The 18,401-nt window shown below is 42.5% G+C and overlaps 2 protein-coding genes and 3 non-coding genes across 6 annotated transcripts; 2 read left to right on the plus strand and 3 right to left on the minus strand.

The window, feature by feature from the left end:
* The first annotated feature begins 890 nt into the window (after window positions 1-890).
* Window positions 891-995, plus strand: LOC119133120. The gene has a single exon (XR_005100055.1). It is a non-coding gene; the product is annotated as a U6 spliceosomal RNA (small nuclear RNA).
* Window positions 996-1,366: 371 nt separating this feature from the next.
* Window positions 1,367-1,472, minus strand: LOC119133173. Its single transcript, XR_005100094.1, has one exon. It is a non-coding gene; the product is annotated as a U6 spliceosomal RNA (small nuclear RNA).
* A 578-nt stretch (window positions 1,473-2,050) lies between these two features.
* On the minus strand, window positions 2,051-2,156 carry LOC119133119. The gene has a single exon (XR_005100054.1). It is a non-coding gene; the product is annotated as a U6 spliceosomal RNA (small nuclear RNA).
* A 931-nt stretch (window positions 2,157-3,087) lies between these two features.
* Window positions 3,088-9,586, minus strand: coq8b (coenzyme Q8B). Its single transcript, XM_037268095.1, has 16 exons — window positions 9,478-9,586; window positions 8,844-9,025; window positions 8,186-8,327; window positions 7,808-8,013; window positions 7,649-7,715; window positions 7,515-7,586; window positions 6,947-7,066; window positions 6,766-6,851; window positions 6,323-6,463; window positions 6,180-6,261; window positions 5,397-5,490; window positions 4,879-5,020; window positions 4,643-4,750; window positions 4,494-4,559; window positions 4,152-4,238; window positions 3,088-3,671 (listed from the first exon to the last, which is right to left on the minus strand). Coding segments are annotated over exons 1-16 (1,902 nt in total). The 5' UTR covers window positions 9,479-9,586; the 3' UTR covers window positions 3,088-3,365.
* A 1,013-nt stretch (window positions 9,587-10,599) lies between these two features.
* fbxo46 (F-box protein 46) lies at window positions 10,600-18,236 on the plus strand. 2 transcript variants are annotated; one of them, XR_005099791.1, is made up of 4 exons: window positions 10,600-11,008; window positions 14,153-14,765; window positions 14,850-17,964; window positions 18,009-18,236. XR_005099791.1 is itself a non-coding variant. In XM_037267017.1 (3 exons), the coding sequence occupies exons 2-3, from the start codon at window positions 14,286-14,288 to the stop codon at window positions 16,674-16,676; spliced, it is 2,307 nt and encodes a 768-aa protein (XP_037122912.1). In that variant the 5' UTR covers window positions 10,600-11,008; window positions 14,153-14,285; the 3' UTR covers window positions 16,677-18,236. The 2 variants fall into 2 exon arrangements, 1 of the variants encoding a protein (XP_037122912.1); XM_037267017.1 differs by having other exon boundaries at window positions 14,850-18,236.
* Window positions 18,237-18,401: the final 165 nt, after the last annotated feature.

Consider the following 18,401-nt stretch of genomic DNA (forward strand, 5'->3'; position numbering starts at 1 on the left):
ATGCCATTGGTGCAGCCAAAAGCCTCGCCTCCTTTCCACCCAATGGGATATGCAGCCAGGGTGTGTGGGAGGGTGCTTCTCATACAATCTTGCAGCGACAGCAGTGTTAGAGTTTGAGGGAGGGACAACTGTAGCAACAGTACGATCTAAATAATTTACACATTTTACAACATGTACAATCATTGAAGTTTACAAGCATACAAGTTGATTTCGATCACGGCTGACAAAAGCGCATCCAATGAATGCTTGATGCATTCATGTGCAGTGGGAAATTAAATTGCTTTTGGTTTAAAGGCCAGTGTGAGTTTAACATGCTAGCCGTGTTTTGCATCAGTTTTGAGTATATTTACTATTTAGGGCCCTTCCTTCTGCAGTGCTAACGTTCCTCTTATCATCATCGATGTCCAAGGCAGCAACACCACTGTAATCATATGACGTTGGCCACTACATTTAACTCGAATCAAATTTGCGCCTGTCGAGGAGCGATATCCTGTGAGATACCTTTCTGCGTTCTGGAATCACTCACTTGTCCGTATGGGTCTGTGTGACACCTGAACTGTAAGAAGGGTTGCTTAATGTACCCTTCATATACTGGACTGTCAAAAGTAGGACATGTCTGGGGAAAAGAGGATGTCTGGTCACCCTAACTAAGGCATTTTAGCTAAGAGGGGTCTGGATAAAGAATAAAGATTATTCTTGGATTTACTTTTCCCGTTTATAGTGAATTAAAGAAATGAGGAACGCTTCACGAATTTGCGGCTGTCGAAGAGTGATATCCTGTGTGTGTGATACCTTTTTCTGCGTTCTGCAATCACTCACTTGTCCGTATTGGTCAGTGTGACACCTGAACTGTAAGAAGTGTTGCATAGTCTACCCTTCATATACTGGACCGTCGCTTCGGCTTCGCATATACTAAAATTGGAACGATACAGAGAAGATTAGCATGGCCCCTGCGCAAGGATGACACGCAAATTCGTGAAGCGTTCCTCATTTTGTTATTTTACTATAAACGGGAAAAACATACCCAAGAATAATCTTTTGTTTAGTGGAAACCAAAGACATGGATGTTTTTTACTGGTGCACAAAATGAGCCGTGCATGAACATCACCTTCAAAAATCAACACATAATTGCCAGTCAAAAAATTACTCCACAATGGCAGCTGCCCGCTTCCCCAAAGTACTTTTAGACATTTATTGAAAAGGACAACCAACCAAACACATCAATACAAAATGTTAACATATGTACCATGAAATAAAGTCAGTTCAGTCAGTGAATATATTCATTTAGTAATCAAATGAATTTCGATTACTAAAGCGAAACTAGATTAAATCGAGGGATTATTTTTCCCGTTTGTAGTAAATTAAACAAAATGAGGAACGCTTCACGAATTTGCGTGTCATCCTTGCGCAGGGGCCATGCTAATCTTCTCTGTATCGTTCCAATTTTAGTATATGCGAAGCCGAAGCGACGCAATAGGTCCACGCGACAGTCCAGTATATGAAGGGTACGCTAAGCAACCCTTCTTACAGTTCGGGTGTCACAATGACCTCTACGGACACTTATTTGGCTTTAAAATATCCGCATGAATGTAGATGGATGCTACTCAAACGATGTACTGATCATTGCGCGATTGCGTGGAAGCAGAATTTTACAGAAAACTATACATAGAAAAGATCGGCGGTGCTACGCAATCCGATTGGCTGCCTGATGATTATGTAAATATATTTAATGCCATTGGTTCAGACAAAAGCCTCGCCTCCTTTCCACCCAATGGGATATGCAGCCAGGGTGTGTGGGAGGGTGCTTCTCATACAATCTTGCAGCGACCGCAGTGTTAGAGTTTGGGGGAGGGACAACTGTAGCAACAGTAGGATCTAAAGAATTTACACATTTTACAATATCTACAATCATTGAAGTTTACAAAAAATTAGCTATGAAACATGGTCAACAGCACCATGGTCATTCTGTTATGTCGATTTGGGGATTTTGGTGTCCATTAAACGATAAAGATTATTCTTGGATTTCTTTTTCCCGTTTACAGTAAAATAACAAAATGAGGAACGCTTCACGAATTTGCGTGTCATCCTTGCGCAGGGGCCATGCTAATCTTCTCTGTATCGTTCCAATTTTAGTATATGCGAAGCCGAAGCGACGCAATTGGTACATGCGACGGTCCAGTATATGAAGGGTAGACTATGCAACACTTCTTACAGTTCAGGTGTCACACTGACCAATACGGACAAGTGAGTGATTGCAGAACGCAGAAAAAGGTATCACACACACAGGATATCACTCTTCGACAGCCGCAAATTCGTGAAGCGTTCCTCATTTCTTTAATTCACTATAAACGGGAAAAGTAAATCTAAGAATAATCTTTATTCTTTATCCAGACCCCTCTTAGCTAAAATGCCTTAGTTAGGGTGACCAGACATCCTCTTTTCCCCAGACATGTCCTACTTTTGATACCTAAAAAAATGTCCGGGGGTAATTTCAAATTTGTCCGGGATTTTGTCCGATTGCCGTCGCGCATTCCAGCGCTCTCACCAACAGAATTTATTGTAGTCCATTGTAATATACACAATTTGAGTATAAACACTGCACTTTAATATAGGGAAAACTGTAATCCAACAATGACCTAAATGTCTTGCATAATTAAAACCGAGTATATACATATTTTAACAGAAAAACAGTTGATGATAAAATACAAATGGATGCAAAATTTACATAAACCGTGACATTTTTTCTTCATAATTTGATATACAGCTGGCATTTTTGGATGATTTAAGTTTGCCCTTGATTTCATAAATATAACATTTTGACTATTTGATTTGAAAGTAGCCTACAACCAATCATTTGTTTTTCAGAATCAGAACCTGAAAAGACAAATTTTTTGGTCCATCCATTTTCTGTACCGCTCGTCCCCACGGATTCAAGATTCAAGAGTGTCGCGGGAACCAATTTTTTTGTGATTAATAAAAATAAAATGTCATGTTTCCTGTAGCACTTCACTGATTTCATTAATGCACTATAGTTTCACATATGGGTGAAAACAACAACAACAATAACACAGTCTAGATGTCGAAGAGTTTTGTGTCTTGTTTTTTTTCCCCCTTTGGTAGATGGTCCAAATAGCTTTTGGAGTCTTTAAGGTTTCTACCCTCTGGTATATGCAGTCCTGAGATTTTGTAGAACCTTGAAGTGACATTATTGTTCTACACAACCGATAAAGGGGCCAATCAGCAGGCAAACTGAGACTAGGGGAGAAATTGAACACAGTACTCCCGAGAGAACAGCAGCATAGAGATACCGTAATTCTCCATCACAGCACCCAAGCCTTCTTGGATGCCAGTCTCCTGGGAGTTGTCTACGCACTGGCCTGTGCTACCTGCTCAGCCTGCCTCCTCTGGTGGTAAGCGTTGTACACATCCAGAAACATGTCCTTACACGATATTCGTGCTTTCAGTTTGGAGCAGATGAGAAAGGAGCCGGCCATCTTGCGGTGGAGTGAATAGGTCTCCTCTGGTGGAGGGGTGAGGCGGTGTCGCAGCATGACGGGGACGAGGCTCTGAATGCGTTGGGTGGTGCTCTGGGTGCCAAAGTCAAAGGGCTCGGAAGACGCAAAAGCTTCACCGAGAATCATCACGGCCTCCACATGAGCGTCTTTGAAGGCCTGGTGGCAAACATGTCAAGAATGAGCTCTGCGTGCATCCTGAAATGTACCACCTCCGACTCAAAACAAATCTACGATGCACAATAAAAGCCATGGGCCACAAGAAAAAAAAATGGACTTGAACCATTCCTCTGGGAAACCTTATGCATACTCCATCTTTCATCTTTTAGCAGGACACTGATGTTTGTACAGATCAATGAGTCATAATACAGTTTGAGTTCAAATGCATTTGACGCACACCTCACTACATCTCTTTCTGATTTGTTGATGAGATGAGATAACATGGACCAATTAATATGTAGCAAAGATCTTTCGCAAAAAATATGCACGAGATGTTCAATTGGATGGGGATAATGAGATGTGACAGCCACAACAAGAAGAGGAAGGGGAGAGGTAGTAAAAACAGAGACAGGTGGAGTGTAAACCATATGAAAACCAATGAGCACTTTGAGCAAAACAGCAGAAACAATTTGATCTTACCTTAGTCTCAAAGCCTGTCAAGAACTTCAGGTCTTTGGATTTAGCAAGAACAGTGGCTCGGTCACCAACAGAAGCTGCATGCACTACCTGCATATGATTGTCAAAGAAAGACACAAAATCAAATGACTCCATTTTAAACTGGGCCTAGGCAACTGACATCCTGCGGGTAGTTCAGTTTTGGATGCCGCGATGCATGCTGGGATGTGAAGAGTGGCTTGTTTCAATAAAGGTACAAACTGGAATATATGTACAGTAAAACACTCCCGCGCGCAAGTAGCTGATGAAAAATGGTGGCCCTGTCCATTATTTAAGTTGCCCATCCCTGTTTTAGATCCGTCTTACCTCTATGTAGTCATTTGTAAATGATTCCGGGTAACTTCTGCATGCTCCGAAATCCAACAGAACCACCTGAGGAAATTTTGATTTGCATACATTGACTGACTTTAATACAAGTCAGCATTAAGTATTTGTGGAACAAAACGGTACTCAACCTTGTTGGTGTCTGAATTGTAAAAGAAGTTGGCCCAGTTTGGGTCTGTCTGCATGAACCTGAACTCAAAAAGCTCCCTGAGACACAACTGGAGGATGTTGAAGCAGATCTGAAAAGAATATGTGTTTCATACTTTAAATATGATGCCGATAATGTGACAGACTTAGAACAAAGATGAACACGCGCCCACACACAAAATGTTTCCTTTTATCTGAAATGGGTTGAATTCAGTCAGACCTGGTTTCTGGTCTCTTGGTCCAAGTCCACACAGCAGTCGAGAGGAACCCCCTGCACTAGATCCATCGCCAATACTCTGCGAGTTGATAATTCATCAATCACTCCAGGAACCTGGAAAAACGCATCTCCCGCCAGCAGTGATCTGGAGGCCACAGGTACAAATTTCATCATTATGACAAGGAAGAGGAATTTATCTGGACCTTAACTCCAATTTGCACCAAAGTTTAAAGGACATCACCGTTGCTCTTGCACCAACACAGAAATCTGTGATGTATATTTTGTGGAACCTTATTTACAGTTACAGTATTTAACACATCAAAGAAACAGATCTTAGTGGCAGTAATAGAAATAAAATTGTTAAACCGTTCCAGCCTCTGCTGAGACAGCACTGTAAACATCTTGAACAAATTAAATGCCCATTGTTATCAGTTTTGGGTTTCACTCAATATTTTGACATTTTATAAACTCATAACTGGATTTCAGAGGAAACAAATGCATAATCCAATCCGCAAACTCACCTAAATTTCTTGGCAGACTCAGCTTCTCTCTCGTAGTCACACTCCCATGCCAGTTCTTTCTGAAGAACCTCCAAGCTGCTCTCTGCAAAGAGGCCTGGAAAAGAATAAATACTACATGCACATTTCTGCGTTTTTACAAAAGAAAACCTCCCCAATAATTACTGCTCAAAAGAATAGAACGGAATGCCCAGGCAATAGTTCAGCAACAATAGCACCACCAAGTGGTGTTAACTCGAAATGATCGGAGTTGTCCCAATCCGATCACGTGATGGGAAATTCTATCAAATCATTTTCATCTAATCAAGACAAGAGATAGAATACGACATAATTCCACAAAAATCCTTGTTGTTTATTCAAGCTGCAACTTTTATGACAGGTAGAACAGCGCTTGAACCAAAAAAGGAAACTACCCATTACCAGATGGTACGGGTTGATTTGATAAACAAAAAAGACGTTACAACAAATTTGTCCATCTAAAGTTATCGTCAGACATGCTCATTAAGCTGTCCCCATAACAAATGGGAATCCTGATGGCACTTTTAAGCAACACATCCATTCGAGAACCAACTATTATGACTATTTGAACTCAGTTGGTGTACATTGTTTGAAGTCAAGTTAAGCGCGCTAGTTTTACTTCAACGATATTGCACTGTCAAATTGATTCTTCACCTTGGACTGCCCAGACTGAAATAAATAAAAATGACATCAAGTTGTTCTACATTACACCAAAATACTGAGGCATTAACCCAGTCAAAAAAATAAAAATAGAGAAACAAGTGTTACCTTCAGGTAGAACCACACTTAATTTGAGTACTGACATGAGGTTGTTAATGTCACTATGGATACTTTCCGCCACTCCAGGGTACTGAGAAGCAAACAAAAAGAAGTTCAACAAGTAAGACAAGAAAGTGACACTTCAAACCTACCTGGATCTTGACTGCGATTTCTCGACCATCTTTTAAAACCCCATGATGCACCTGGCCAATGGATGCTGCGGCAAAAGGTTTGTCCTCAAAGGAAGACAGCCTCTCTCTCCAACCTGGGCCCAACTCTTTCTCCAAAACATTCTATAGGTATGGTGCACAAGAAACTAAGGAATCACATATACAGTACATGCATTGTGCATAAGTATTCAAAGGCTTTGGCTTGAAATTTAAATGATTATCTAGTTATTGTCAATAAACATGGTTAAATAAATACAGATATAATTAACAAAAGTTTGTTATTATGGGGGACTGCGCATAGAATTTTGAGAAATATTTGGAATAAAACTAACAAATTCTGTAGAAAAAGTGACAAATGTATTACAAATGCACTGTGCATCTAAGATTTTATTTACAGTTAAAAAATATTCCCCCTTCCTGCTTACACTCATTTGCCAGGCTGGCATGAAGTCTGCACTCTGTCGGACCCTCTCAAAGATCTTTTGAAGCTGTGGGTTGATGAAGGAGTTGTCTGGGGTGGGGCACAAATGCAAAGCCTGTCAGATAAATATATGACTACTCAACTTTAGGAAAGTATGAAGCGGTGATTACACGGGTGGCACGTACCTTGTATGCTTAGCATCTGTCCTATCTTGAGTGCAGCTCCACGTACTTTACAGAGTGTGTTGACGATCCTCTCTGCATTTGCTTCTGACAGGAGGGGAGAGTCGAGCAAGGCATTCATATCTAAAAGGAGAGTGAAGGGTGAGTAGTACATGTAAAAACTTTTCTATATATTCTATATGATTAAAAAAAAAAAATTCCAGTGGGGTTGGGAATCTCTTGCATGAGGCCGATTTAACACGGCTCTTGATACACAGGTTGCGATTGAAACAAAAAAAAAAGTTTTCAGGGCGGAACTGTTTGATTAAACCTGATTCGATTAGATTTGGATGAACTGGCTGTTCACAGGAGTTATCATTTGGGATCATGCAGTACCAATACCAGTACATAAGGGAATTGTCAAAATAATAAAACTATTAGCGTCTCTACTGCTTGGCACTGCTGTTTTTTATTGCAAGCATAACATTATGCATAAAGTACAGCAGTTAAATTGGTTTATCGTCTCCAAGCATTTAACCCTTTGCCAGCCTAAAAGCCTTTTTCAGAAAATGTTAGGACAGAGGAAAATTACCTTTCTGTTTGCCTCCCAGTGACTGTTTTGCTACTTCTGCAAGGGCACCAATCCCCAGACTGACTGCCAGACCTGTGGCAAAGGCATGTTTGATAATCCGCGGATTGTCAAATTTGAAAAGTAAAAATGCATACCTCCAAAATTAGCCAGTCTGCTGATTCTGGTTGCAGGCACTTTCCTCTCTCTAGCACGATCATTAAGCTAAAGGGAGACAAATCTCAATTTATTGTAAACATGAAATTATTTGTTACAAGCACCGTTAATTTAAGAATGTGGCGAGTAACTCAACGCACCCTCTGTCGAGCAGGTTTAACCAAGCCCTGCTTGGCCTCCCTGGCTTTCTTGATATCTTCCGGTGTGAGTCTGGTCACCACCGTATCATGGACACATCTGGTTGGCTGGTAAAATCTATTTGAGGCAAACATTGTGTGGAGGAAGCGTTTGTTCTGATCTGGCCAACCAGGACCCGCTGAAGTCACCTCTGGACTAGGATGCACTCCTATGGAAAGGGAGAGAATGCACATTAAAGCAAAGACTGCTCTTCAGACATATTACCATCTTATTGAATTACTATTTTAGACTTGGTGTTACTGACACTTGCTGCATAATTACGAGAAAAATGATTTTCCTAAAATTCTGCTATGATGATAACTAAAAGGTCCACACAATACCTGGAGCACTGCTGTCTGTTTGCGTTTTGTCATTAGCATCAGGGGGGAAGTCTGAAGCCACAGCCCATTTGGTAGCTTCATCAGCATCCATATTTTCCCAGCCCTCCACGTCAGGAAAAACATCCTCCTTGATCGACTGTTGCTGAGGACATGATTAAGAATTGGTTAAACTACAAAACTGTGACAGAGCTACAATCTAACCACATCATTTGCTTCAGTAGTTATTGGCGAAAAAAAATTAGGAATGGAGTTCCTCGCAAATTTTGCAAACTTAAAGTGATGGATGCACTATGAGTAATGTACAGAAAACTATCACATGATGTAAATTGAAATTTCTTAAAGGAGACATTTTGCATTTTTCTTAAAATCATGAAGATTTATAGGACAGTTTGACACACGTTTTTTTGGGGCCACATCTTACTGAAATTAACCTGTTTAAAGGGGACCATCCTGTTTCATTCTATTACTACTGGGCTAATGAAGACTACAGATTTTGTTACGATGACTAGAGGTCTTGTTGCATGTGAGTCCCCACAAAGATAGCATTTAGTAGTCCAGAGTCAAATATTACTTCATCACAGAGCCACATATTTTTTTTGTAAGCATAGTCCTTAAAAATTATATTAGCAAGACAGAAATACAGCATAAGAACTCTTACCGCATTGCTGCCACCCATGAAGGTGCCCATGAGGCCTTCCGCCACTTCCTGAGCAGATTTGACTGCTGCTCCCAGTGTGGAGTTGCAGGCCATAAATCTGAGCTGTTCCCCCTGGGTGGCGATCAGAGCACAACCCACTTTATTTGCCCCACGTAGTACCTGCAGGACTTCTGAAATCATCACTGTGGATAGAGAGGTGGAGAAATTATACCATGATGGTAAAAGCAGTCAAGAACATTCCAGTGCATTTGCAGAATTTCGTTTTGTTTTTTAATATAGTTTTTATTCAGTGTATAAGATCATGTGCTTTAAGTTTCTGATTCTGCTAGCTGGATGGTTTGTTTACCTAAAAATTAGTCAATGTTTTCAGGCTTATGTCACGTGTCCGCATGACGAACCTAATGTAGTAAGCAGCACAGAAAATCAATTCATGAATACAATAAATGGGCCGGAAAATAAAAAGCCTGGTAGCTAAGTCAAGCAATGACCGCCTTTCCTGTCTTTTTCCCGTAGCCATGTTTCTCCCCCGAAGATGACCAGGTACGGGCAAAATTGACATAAACACAAAAAGCGTATATGCATACACCTCAAAGCGTAACAACAAAGGTAATGTTAACAAATTTGTTATACTTACTTTTTCAGAAGAGATGCGGTTCACCTTATGTATCGCAATCGGCCCTTGAGGTCGTGATCTGTTTGCTAGGAAAACTGTGCGTTTCAACGTTACGGAATCCCGGAAGTGTAGGTTTGGCCAACGTCATAGCAATCCAATCAAATCTTGGGGAGAAAAGGAGCGTGGTTTTTAGGCCAATGAAAGAAATGCATTGTTGACAAAGGGCGGTGATCTCAGAGAGTCTGCCCAATAGCATACGTTATAAGGAGGGACTAAACTGTAACAAGGGCCAATTGGAATCGAGGGTATGTTGCCGTTTTAGAGTTGCACGTGCACTGGTGGGACTCGGAGGCACGTCGATCAAGTAAATCGTTGTTAAAGTCTTCTGGACAATTTTCCGGAATATTACAACTAGTAAATATATTCATATCTTAAGTTACAAGAAAAATTGTGCATAAATCTTGCTGCTGTTATTTTTTATTAAATGTCATTATTTTGAATTGAAATTTAGCGTTTTAAATGAATTTTGGTCAATAAATGTGCACTAACTATGCAATAAATATGCCCTAACTTTGCTCGAATCCTAATTGTCACACATTTGCACTAGATTTCCACATAAATAATGTATATATATATACATATATTGATTGATTGATTTATTGATGAACTATTAGATACAATTCTGAGATCTAATAGTTGACCTATGTTGCAAAGCATTTCAAACTTGTTCAAATAAAAGAGAAACTACATTTTTATGTGCACAAATAACATAAGATGAGAATAGTGAAAAAGTAGTTTAAAAATTAAATTAGAAATTCAATTCTCATCTTCGAAATGTACCAAAACAACAGAGAAGAAATGTAATAGGACAGTGTACGTGTGTTGAACACATATGTCGCATTTCATTAAACGTAACAGGTGTACCTAATGTTGTGGTCTTGAAATGAACATGTGGTGATCAGAGCAAAAATAATGTACAAAGTTAGCGTGAGAGTTGCAACCCCCGTGTCTAAGTAACCTGACTGGACACTTGTGTTGACCAGTGAGTGGTGGGGGGGCAGTGGAGATGGGGAAGGGGAGGGGGGGAGTCGTGCAGACGCCATATATGGGCACACCACCGTCTCTAGCTTGCTATTGGCTGCCGCCTTATGCAGCTGCTTGTCAACAAGATGGCCTTCCTCCCTCTGTCGTTTTGACACTGATTATTTTTGTATCCCAACGCACATACCTTAAGAGCTTTTAAATAGATAGAAGGAGAGGGGCTCCCGAGAGTCCTAACAAGGTATACAGTCAGCTAGGCTGCGTTCAGGGAACTGACAAGCCTCTATAGCAGCCACCGCTTCAAGAAGGTTGATAATAGAAAGTAGTGTAGCTGCTGTCGACGTTAGCCTGAGCGTCAACTAGCTTAGCTACGTGGACGCGGAGAGTTAAGTCGTGTCACCTGCAATTTCCTACACAAACTGGTTTGGCCACAAGAAGTACTACGAGGAAAGTCGGTTTCTCGACGCATTAAGAGCCAGGACTGTTGCCTGCAAAGGCCAGTGTTGTTGAGGTAAGAGGGCAAAAGAAATCCGAAGACTGTTTTTTTTTTTTTTTTGTAACCTTGTTAGCTTGCTAGCCACTTTGCAGGTATATTATGACATCAAGTTAGCATGCATGTTAGCAACTCTGTAGTTGTGTATTTACCTAACCTCCCCTATGCTAACTTGCAAAAATAAACATCCGGCAAAGTACGATTACTTCATCCTTAGAATGGCATTAAAGATGACACACACGGAACCGAATGCATAGTTTGTCCTGCACAATAAACAAATGTATAACGCGGTTCTCTGACGCTTCACTTTGCTAACGTGCTACTGGTTTATCAGGACTAGTTAAACTAGTACGCACATAGAAACCTCCCAATTAACAATTTGGATTGATTTACTTGTATATTAGGTGTAGAAACCACAACCTAGATCACACGGCCTTCGACTATAAACAACATTGAAAACAATGTATTTACTGACACTGCATTTCAGCAGTAGTATACGTACACGTACCATCAAACCAACACCTGAAAAAAAAGATCTAATACATATATAATGTAGAATATGAGTGTGTATGTATAGCAAAACTGCCCAAGTCGTGTTTAAATATTAATAACACACACTTTGGCTGACAATATAAAATGATCAACTAGTAGAACAGTGTCTGTGTGTGCTGATTGAATTTGTACACATCAGTGTGTGATATAGCACAATGGTTCATTGGATTGTCAAGTCAAAGTAACTTTTAATGGTGTCACTATGTTGGCCTGTCATGATAATTTGACATATGGTGCAATATTTTTTGATAAATAAAATTGGTACAATAGTTCTTTCCTGACTCAATAAATCGCCAATTACGATTGTTTTTTCATCAACGTTCAGTCACCCTTTTTGTTTACTCGCTTGTGAGACAACTCACTCGTTCAAAAACACACAGACGACACAAACGAGGTAGAATCAGAGGAAATTTGTGTACTCGAAGCAAAGTTTTGTAGTTGCACCCTCACAAAACATTGAGCGGCATAAATGGAATAGCTGCGAACTGTAATCCTGCAGCGGTGTGGGAACTTTTTCCATTAAAGTCAAATGAATGTACAGAGACCACTGTCAGTGAGCTGGTATAATGCATTTGTATTTAAAAAGTCGCAACACAACAAACCTCAAAGTTCATTCAATGTCCAGCTCTGGTCCTCGAGGGTCACTGTCCTGACTGTTTAACAACCTTAACCTGATTCAAATGATCAGTTCATCAGCAAGCTCTCAAAGAACCTCAAGAGGTTCCTGGTCATTTGAATAAAACATGCAGGAAAGCGGCTCTTGACGCCCTGGTTTGACACCCCTGATTCAAAATAACCATCCAACTCAATTTCTTTCGCTGGCAACAAAAAAACATGATGGGACCTGGAGACGAGAGCCATCCCGTTTTCAACAGTTTGGGAATTATCACACCGAGGTGATTTGAATTTCAGTGTAAGTGATTGAGCCTGTCACTGTCAAGAAACCAACGGTTAAAGAAATACTGCTGACATTTGATCCGCAGTAGGAATCTCCTAAAAAAAAAACACATTTCCCAAACATCCAATTTAAAGTTCATTACGCTTATAAAAATAACTGATAGTATTGTTTAGCATGATTGGTCTTGAGAGAATGTCACCCTAAAATATTTATCATGTCAGACCATCCACTTTCATTTCAAAGGTACTTCTTAAGCAGCTTCTTGTAAATCAAATTCTACATGAATAACATTTGTGTCTCTCCAGTCACCAAACTCTCAAGTGCTTTGTTCAAGAGCACATGGACAGCTTTAAAGTATGTCCCCAAGGTCCCAGCTCTGAAGTGTTACTGGCCGCTTGGCCAGGATTTGGAGGATTAGTTTGATGCAGAAAGCTTAAATCCAAACCTTTTTCAGGAAGTGCGTCAAATAAAGCATGTGTTTAATGTATTTTAGTACTTGAGCTGTAGTGGTTCACCAGTTCATGGTGTGTTGAACGTTGATACAATGCTAAAATAACCCAGCCGCCCAAATTTTTCAATGATGACCCTAAAACAAATAGTTGCTAAAATAATCATTGGGATAATGGTACTTTTCTAAAATGCTCTAAATCTGTCATCCAAAATGTGTACGATCAGATTCAGGTGTAGACTCTGGCTAACTGGTATTTAGAACGTATGTTGAGTTTTTTGCAAAAGGTAGCTTGACTTGGATGTTTTACTTTAAAGGACAAAAAGTGGAAATCTGCTGTTCGAAGACAAGCTAATGAAAGACGCAGTTGCTCTTTCATCACATTCTCACTGAAAGTGGTTGCATGTTTGGACTTGCACACATGTGGAAGACTGCACAGATATGACTGTAGAAGTTATACAGTTTCTTTCATGCATTTTTCAACATCCGCAGTCCTCTTAGGTGCCACTGTTACCTGACACGTCGGTAATCTCAATTTCAAGGGTTGATTCAATGTTCTCTATTTATTGTTTTGTTTTTACCCAAAGATTAGAAGAAGCTGCAAGATTTAACTGTACAATCTATGTGACTTGAAGAGGTTTTTAGCAGCAGGGAAAGCCTTTTGCTGTAATCCTTCTGTTCTTCCAAGTGCGCCTGCGCATACTGGACAGGCCCCAAAAGATGGCACTGCTGCAGAAGGAAAAGCATTTTGGTTGCACTTGGCCTGGAGTATTGTCGGAATCAAGGGGACAGGACAAGGAGACTGTGGCGGTTTTGCTACGGCTCCGCCCCCTTTGAATCTTTTCTAAAAATAGGTTCAGCATATGCCCGCATGCTCCGTGTTGCCTTCTATTAAGCAATCCTATTTGAATAACAGCGATTCAAGAGAAGATTCAATTTTGTTCCGCTCGGTTGCATTTCATCTGCTGGACGAAACTTCAAATTGAATCCTTTTAATTTGATTTTGAGGGTAGACGTAGGGAGGGGATACGATTGCTAATTGAGGTTGACTAAAGTTTAAAGCGGAACAGTTGTAGTTTAGTGTGTATTAATTTGGGCGGTAGTTCACTTTTGTCTGGTGTCTTTCATGCCTGAGATAAATGACAATGCCCTGTCTGAATTGCTTTTTCGATTATTGAGCTTTGCACCTATAATCATTTTGCTCCCTTTCTCTTTCCTTCCAACCCCACTTTGTCCCCTTCCTCTGACTGTCCTCTTAATCCAGGTTCCGTGCCTGATCATAGGGGAGCTCTGCGGCTCAACTCGGCACTGAGATAGGAATCTGACCATGAGCGCGCTGCTTGTGGGTGCCTGCAGGCCAGCGTAGCTGCTGGCATGTTCCAGAGGTCCGCATCCTGATGGACCGAGACACATTCTCTCATATCCGTCTGTGGTGCCCACGCCCTTTCGGCACCTACTCTCAGAACAAACCCAGGAATCCTGGCACGGGGGGCAATGTTATAGCTGTAGGTGGGGCAGGGCCCTCCTCCCTCTGCAAGGGTGATCCGCCTCCTGGTACCAGGAGGGCGGGGGAAGGAGGAGAAGATGGAGGGATTGGAGTGGGCGTGCAGGAAGACAATGTAAAAGTGGGGGATGTGGACTCTGAGAATACACCACCGGAACCTGAACTTAACTCGAGCTCTCTGATGCAAAGCCAGCCTGCTATGACCACGTCATCCCCTTCCCCACTCCCATCTTCCGGGACCCAAATGGAAGATGGCCGAGTGCTGCTGGATACCTGGTATGTCATTAAACCAGGAAACACTAAGGAGAAAATCGCCTTCTTTGTGGCACACCAGTTTAGTGGGGCAGGCCAAGGCAGACCCAGCGCCATGAAGGTAAGCTGTGAAACCAAATATGGATGTTTTTAGTTCAAGATATTATCTGAGTCCCTATGTCGTTTTTTTCCCTCCCCATCACAGGTTAAGGGTAACTGGGCAACTGACTGCAGTAAAGCAAAAAGGCGAAGAAGATGCTCATCCTATGACCCACCAAACCGTACGCATGCCTCAGAAACACACGTCAGCCATGGCTCCTCCGAAGCACCCAATGCACTACTTGTACCTGATCAAGCAACGGTCGATGGGACGAATGAGACTGACTTACTGTCAGTGGCACAGATGGTCGCCTTAGTTGAGCAGAGGACAGCCATGGCCCTTCGGAATATTGTGGCTGTACATGGAAACCAGCACCAGCCGTCAATTACGAGTCAAGAACAGGGCATTACCCCCCTCCAGCACACACTTCTCCGGGAAACAGAATCGCACCCCTCGCATATGTCCTTTGTGTCTGACAGTTCAAAAGAGCAACCCTCCAAAGAAGTCAAGGAATCATCTGCTCCCTTTCAAACGGACCAGGAGCTTGAGGAGCAGCAAGAGTCATGCCGGGTTGCACAGGCCATCGCACACTTTGAGTCTCAAAATCTGGAGAACCGCCTTCATATGGGCGCTGGTTCAGCTATGGGCTTTCCTAATCGAGACAGGGAGTTGAGAGGAGGAGCAGAGTCCAGTCGCGTAGCACCTTCTCCGCCCCCCAACCATAGCCAAGGTGAGGTGAGGATAGCTTTCAGAGTGTCTAATCTGGACCCACGCTCGCAACTGGAGCCAGCGGGCCGGTCACGCTGTATGTTTATGAGTTGCGGTGGCGGGAGTAGCCAGACGACAGCCAGATCTAAAGAGAAAATAACCTGTGACCTCTACCAGCTTGTCAGCCCCTCTTCAAGAGACCCCAGTAGCCTGCTGCTTGCCGCCACCACTCCTGCCCCTAAAGCGGATGGAGATCATCACTTTGACAGGCAGACCTGCGGCAGCCCAGAAACATCCCAGGAGCCTTCCTCAGGGGAGAAAATATCGGTGGGTGTGGGTCGGGAGCGAGTGACTGGATTTCACGTGGAAGTCGTGGTGACAGGTGCTGTGGACCAATGTGTGTTTTATGGCAAAGACAGTACAGAAAATGTTCAGGAGGAGACTGTGTGTTTTGCTATGCCTGGCGGTGCGGGAACTGTTGGAGGTGTAGCTAGCGCTACTGACCATTCAACAGAGGATCCTCCTCCAGGACAGCTCTTTTTCTTTCCATCCCCACTAGTGGCGGAAGAGGAGTCCAACACAACGGGTTCTGGCAGAGGATCAGGATTATGCTCTCTGGACTGTGCCAACAGCAGCAGCCCCGGATCGGGGCTTACATGCTCAGGAGAGCGTGCACCTCGAGCAGACTCTCCCCTAGCCAGTGTTGGAGAAGAGTGTTCCGACCCATCACTGTGTCGCCTCTATCGCCACGTCTCCCATGATTTCCTGGAGATCCGCTTTCAGATTCAGCGCTTGCTTGAACCTCGCCAGTATATGCTGCTGCTCCCTGACCACATCATGGTCAATATCTTCAGTTACCTGCCGACACGCTCCTTGGCAGCCCTCAAGTGCACCTGCCACTACTTCAAGGTGCTGATCGAGACCTACGGCGTGCGAGCCGTGGACTCTCGCTGGAATCAAGACCCTCTTTATCGCGATGACCCCTGTAAGCAGTGTAAACGCCAATATGAGCGTGGGGATGTTTCACTGTGCCGATGGCACCCTAAACCTTACCACCACGACCTGCCTTATGGACGTTCATACTGGATGTGCTGCCGACGTACGGACAAGGACACGCCGGGATGCCGCGTTGGGCTTCATGACAATAACTGGGTCCAGCAGCCCGCTGATGGCTCTCAGCCCATCCGATCCAAGAGGGAGATAAGACGGGAAGAGGCCAGGTAGAAGAGGAATCAAATCTTTTCTACTTAGCCTGTGTCATTTCTACTCCAAGGATGAGCATGAAAAAAGGAGTACAAAGAGAAATCATCACTCCAGGACCTTGTTAAATTCCACCTCATGTTTTGTTGTTATTCTCAACCGAGTTGAGTGGTAAACAAGGAATGACTAGAGGTGTGTCACACCATGTTTTTTTTTTTTTTGTGTCAAGTCCTACAGAATTTCTCCCTGCACGGTACTCCAGAGTGGCACATTTTCAAGTGTGCCTACCAGTGTTGGGGTCTCTTCTTGCTGCTGTCTGTTTGCCCCTGCATCATGCCTCTTGCGTGTCAGGATTACTGCCCAACTCCATATCCATTGGATGTTGTCAAAGTTGTTCCTGTGACAACTTTGCAATGTGTTTGATTGAGATTAGCATTAAGTGACAAATAGAAATGTAATGCCCTTAGAGCCTGTTTTTGTCCCAAGACTCGGTCTGTGTTCCAATACCAACTCCATTGAGCTTCGTGCAGCCCATTCAATACATGAACGGCACTGAAGCCAACATGCCAAACCTTTCAGTGTGGAATGTTCAGCGTTGCTCTAGAAATGTGATTGTATGCGGCAAACTTGATATTCCAACATTTGAGCTCTGTCCTGCACCATGCATTTCTATTTCTCGGAATGTGCTGTATTTATTGTCTGTCGATCAGTCCCCTGATAATGCTGCTGAAACAATTGGCTGTGTCACCAATGTTACTCCTGGAATAGGCATACCATTGGTTGATACAGTCTCATACTTTGTGTGTGCGTGTTTGTGTTTTCTCCACCCCCAGATTTGAACCTACTTTAGTGGGCCAGCCATGAACAGGAGAAACAAAGTACTACTTGTGGGAGATACAATGTATAGATTAAGATCAGTGGGATAATGAAAAAAAAAGAGAAATATGTTGCTTTTTATGATGAGACTGTTTTGCTTGTTTGCCTTTTTTTATGGGGGTTGGCTTTTTGGGGTGTGTATGAATGTTTGCTGTTCTATTGTATTATTGGACTTCTTATCGACTTGTCCCCCTCGCCCGAACCACAAAGAATGTTTTTGTTTTACTCATCATTGTTTAACTTGCCCATCTTTTTCCTTCTTTGTCCTCCATTTCGGCAGAGGGTTGTGTTGTCCAACGGCGACAATACTTTTGTGTGTTCAACAAAACTGAACAGAACGCAGAAACTCTACACCAGCCTCCAGCCTTAAATTTCCCCCTACCTCTAATTCCCCTGCAGGAGATTGAGGCATCAGATACCTCACACATGGTCAAGAGTGTTAGGTGTTGCACCGTACCCTTGTTTTAAGGGGCTTGATAGACTTCATCCAAACTAGTCTTCTTCCTTCAGCTTTCTCCTCTGCTTTTTGACCACCCCATCCCAACAAGCTGACTGGTTGGACATTGTGATGCTGAAACGCTGCACCAAGGTGGGACGATTATTTGATAGTCATGGGAGATACCTGTAGAGTCCAGATATGTACAACTCATAATGGGAAATATCGGCTTAAATATAAGGTGATGATTAAAACTGGAAATGCAACATTGACATGGTTTCTGTGGTGTTTAATTTTTCTAAAGACTTGTGTATGTATCTCACTGATCGCTGATAGACGTGGAATGCTTGGCTGGTTTATGCACCAGTATGAGCCTAAGGACACCTGCGGTGAAGATGGTACGGAACAATCGTGGTAAGTACAGTCATTCACATTTT

The sequence above is a fragment of the Syngnathus acus genome, chromosome 13 (assembly GCF_901709675.1).
Source record: "Syngnathus acus chromosome 13, fSynAcu1.2, whole genome shotgun sequence".
Classification (NCBI taxonomy): domain Eukaryota; kingdom Metazoa; phylum Chordata; class Actinopteri; order Syngnathiformes; family Syngnathidae; genus Syngnathus; species Syngnathus acus.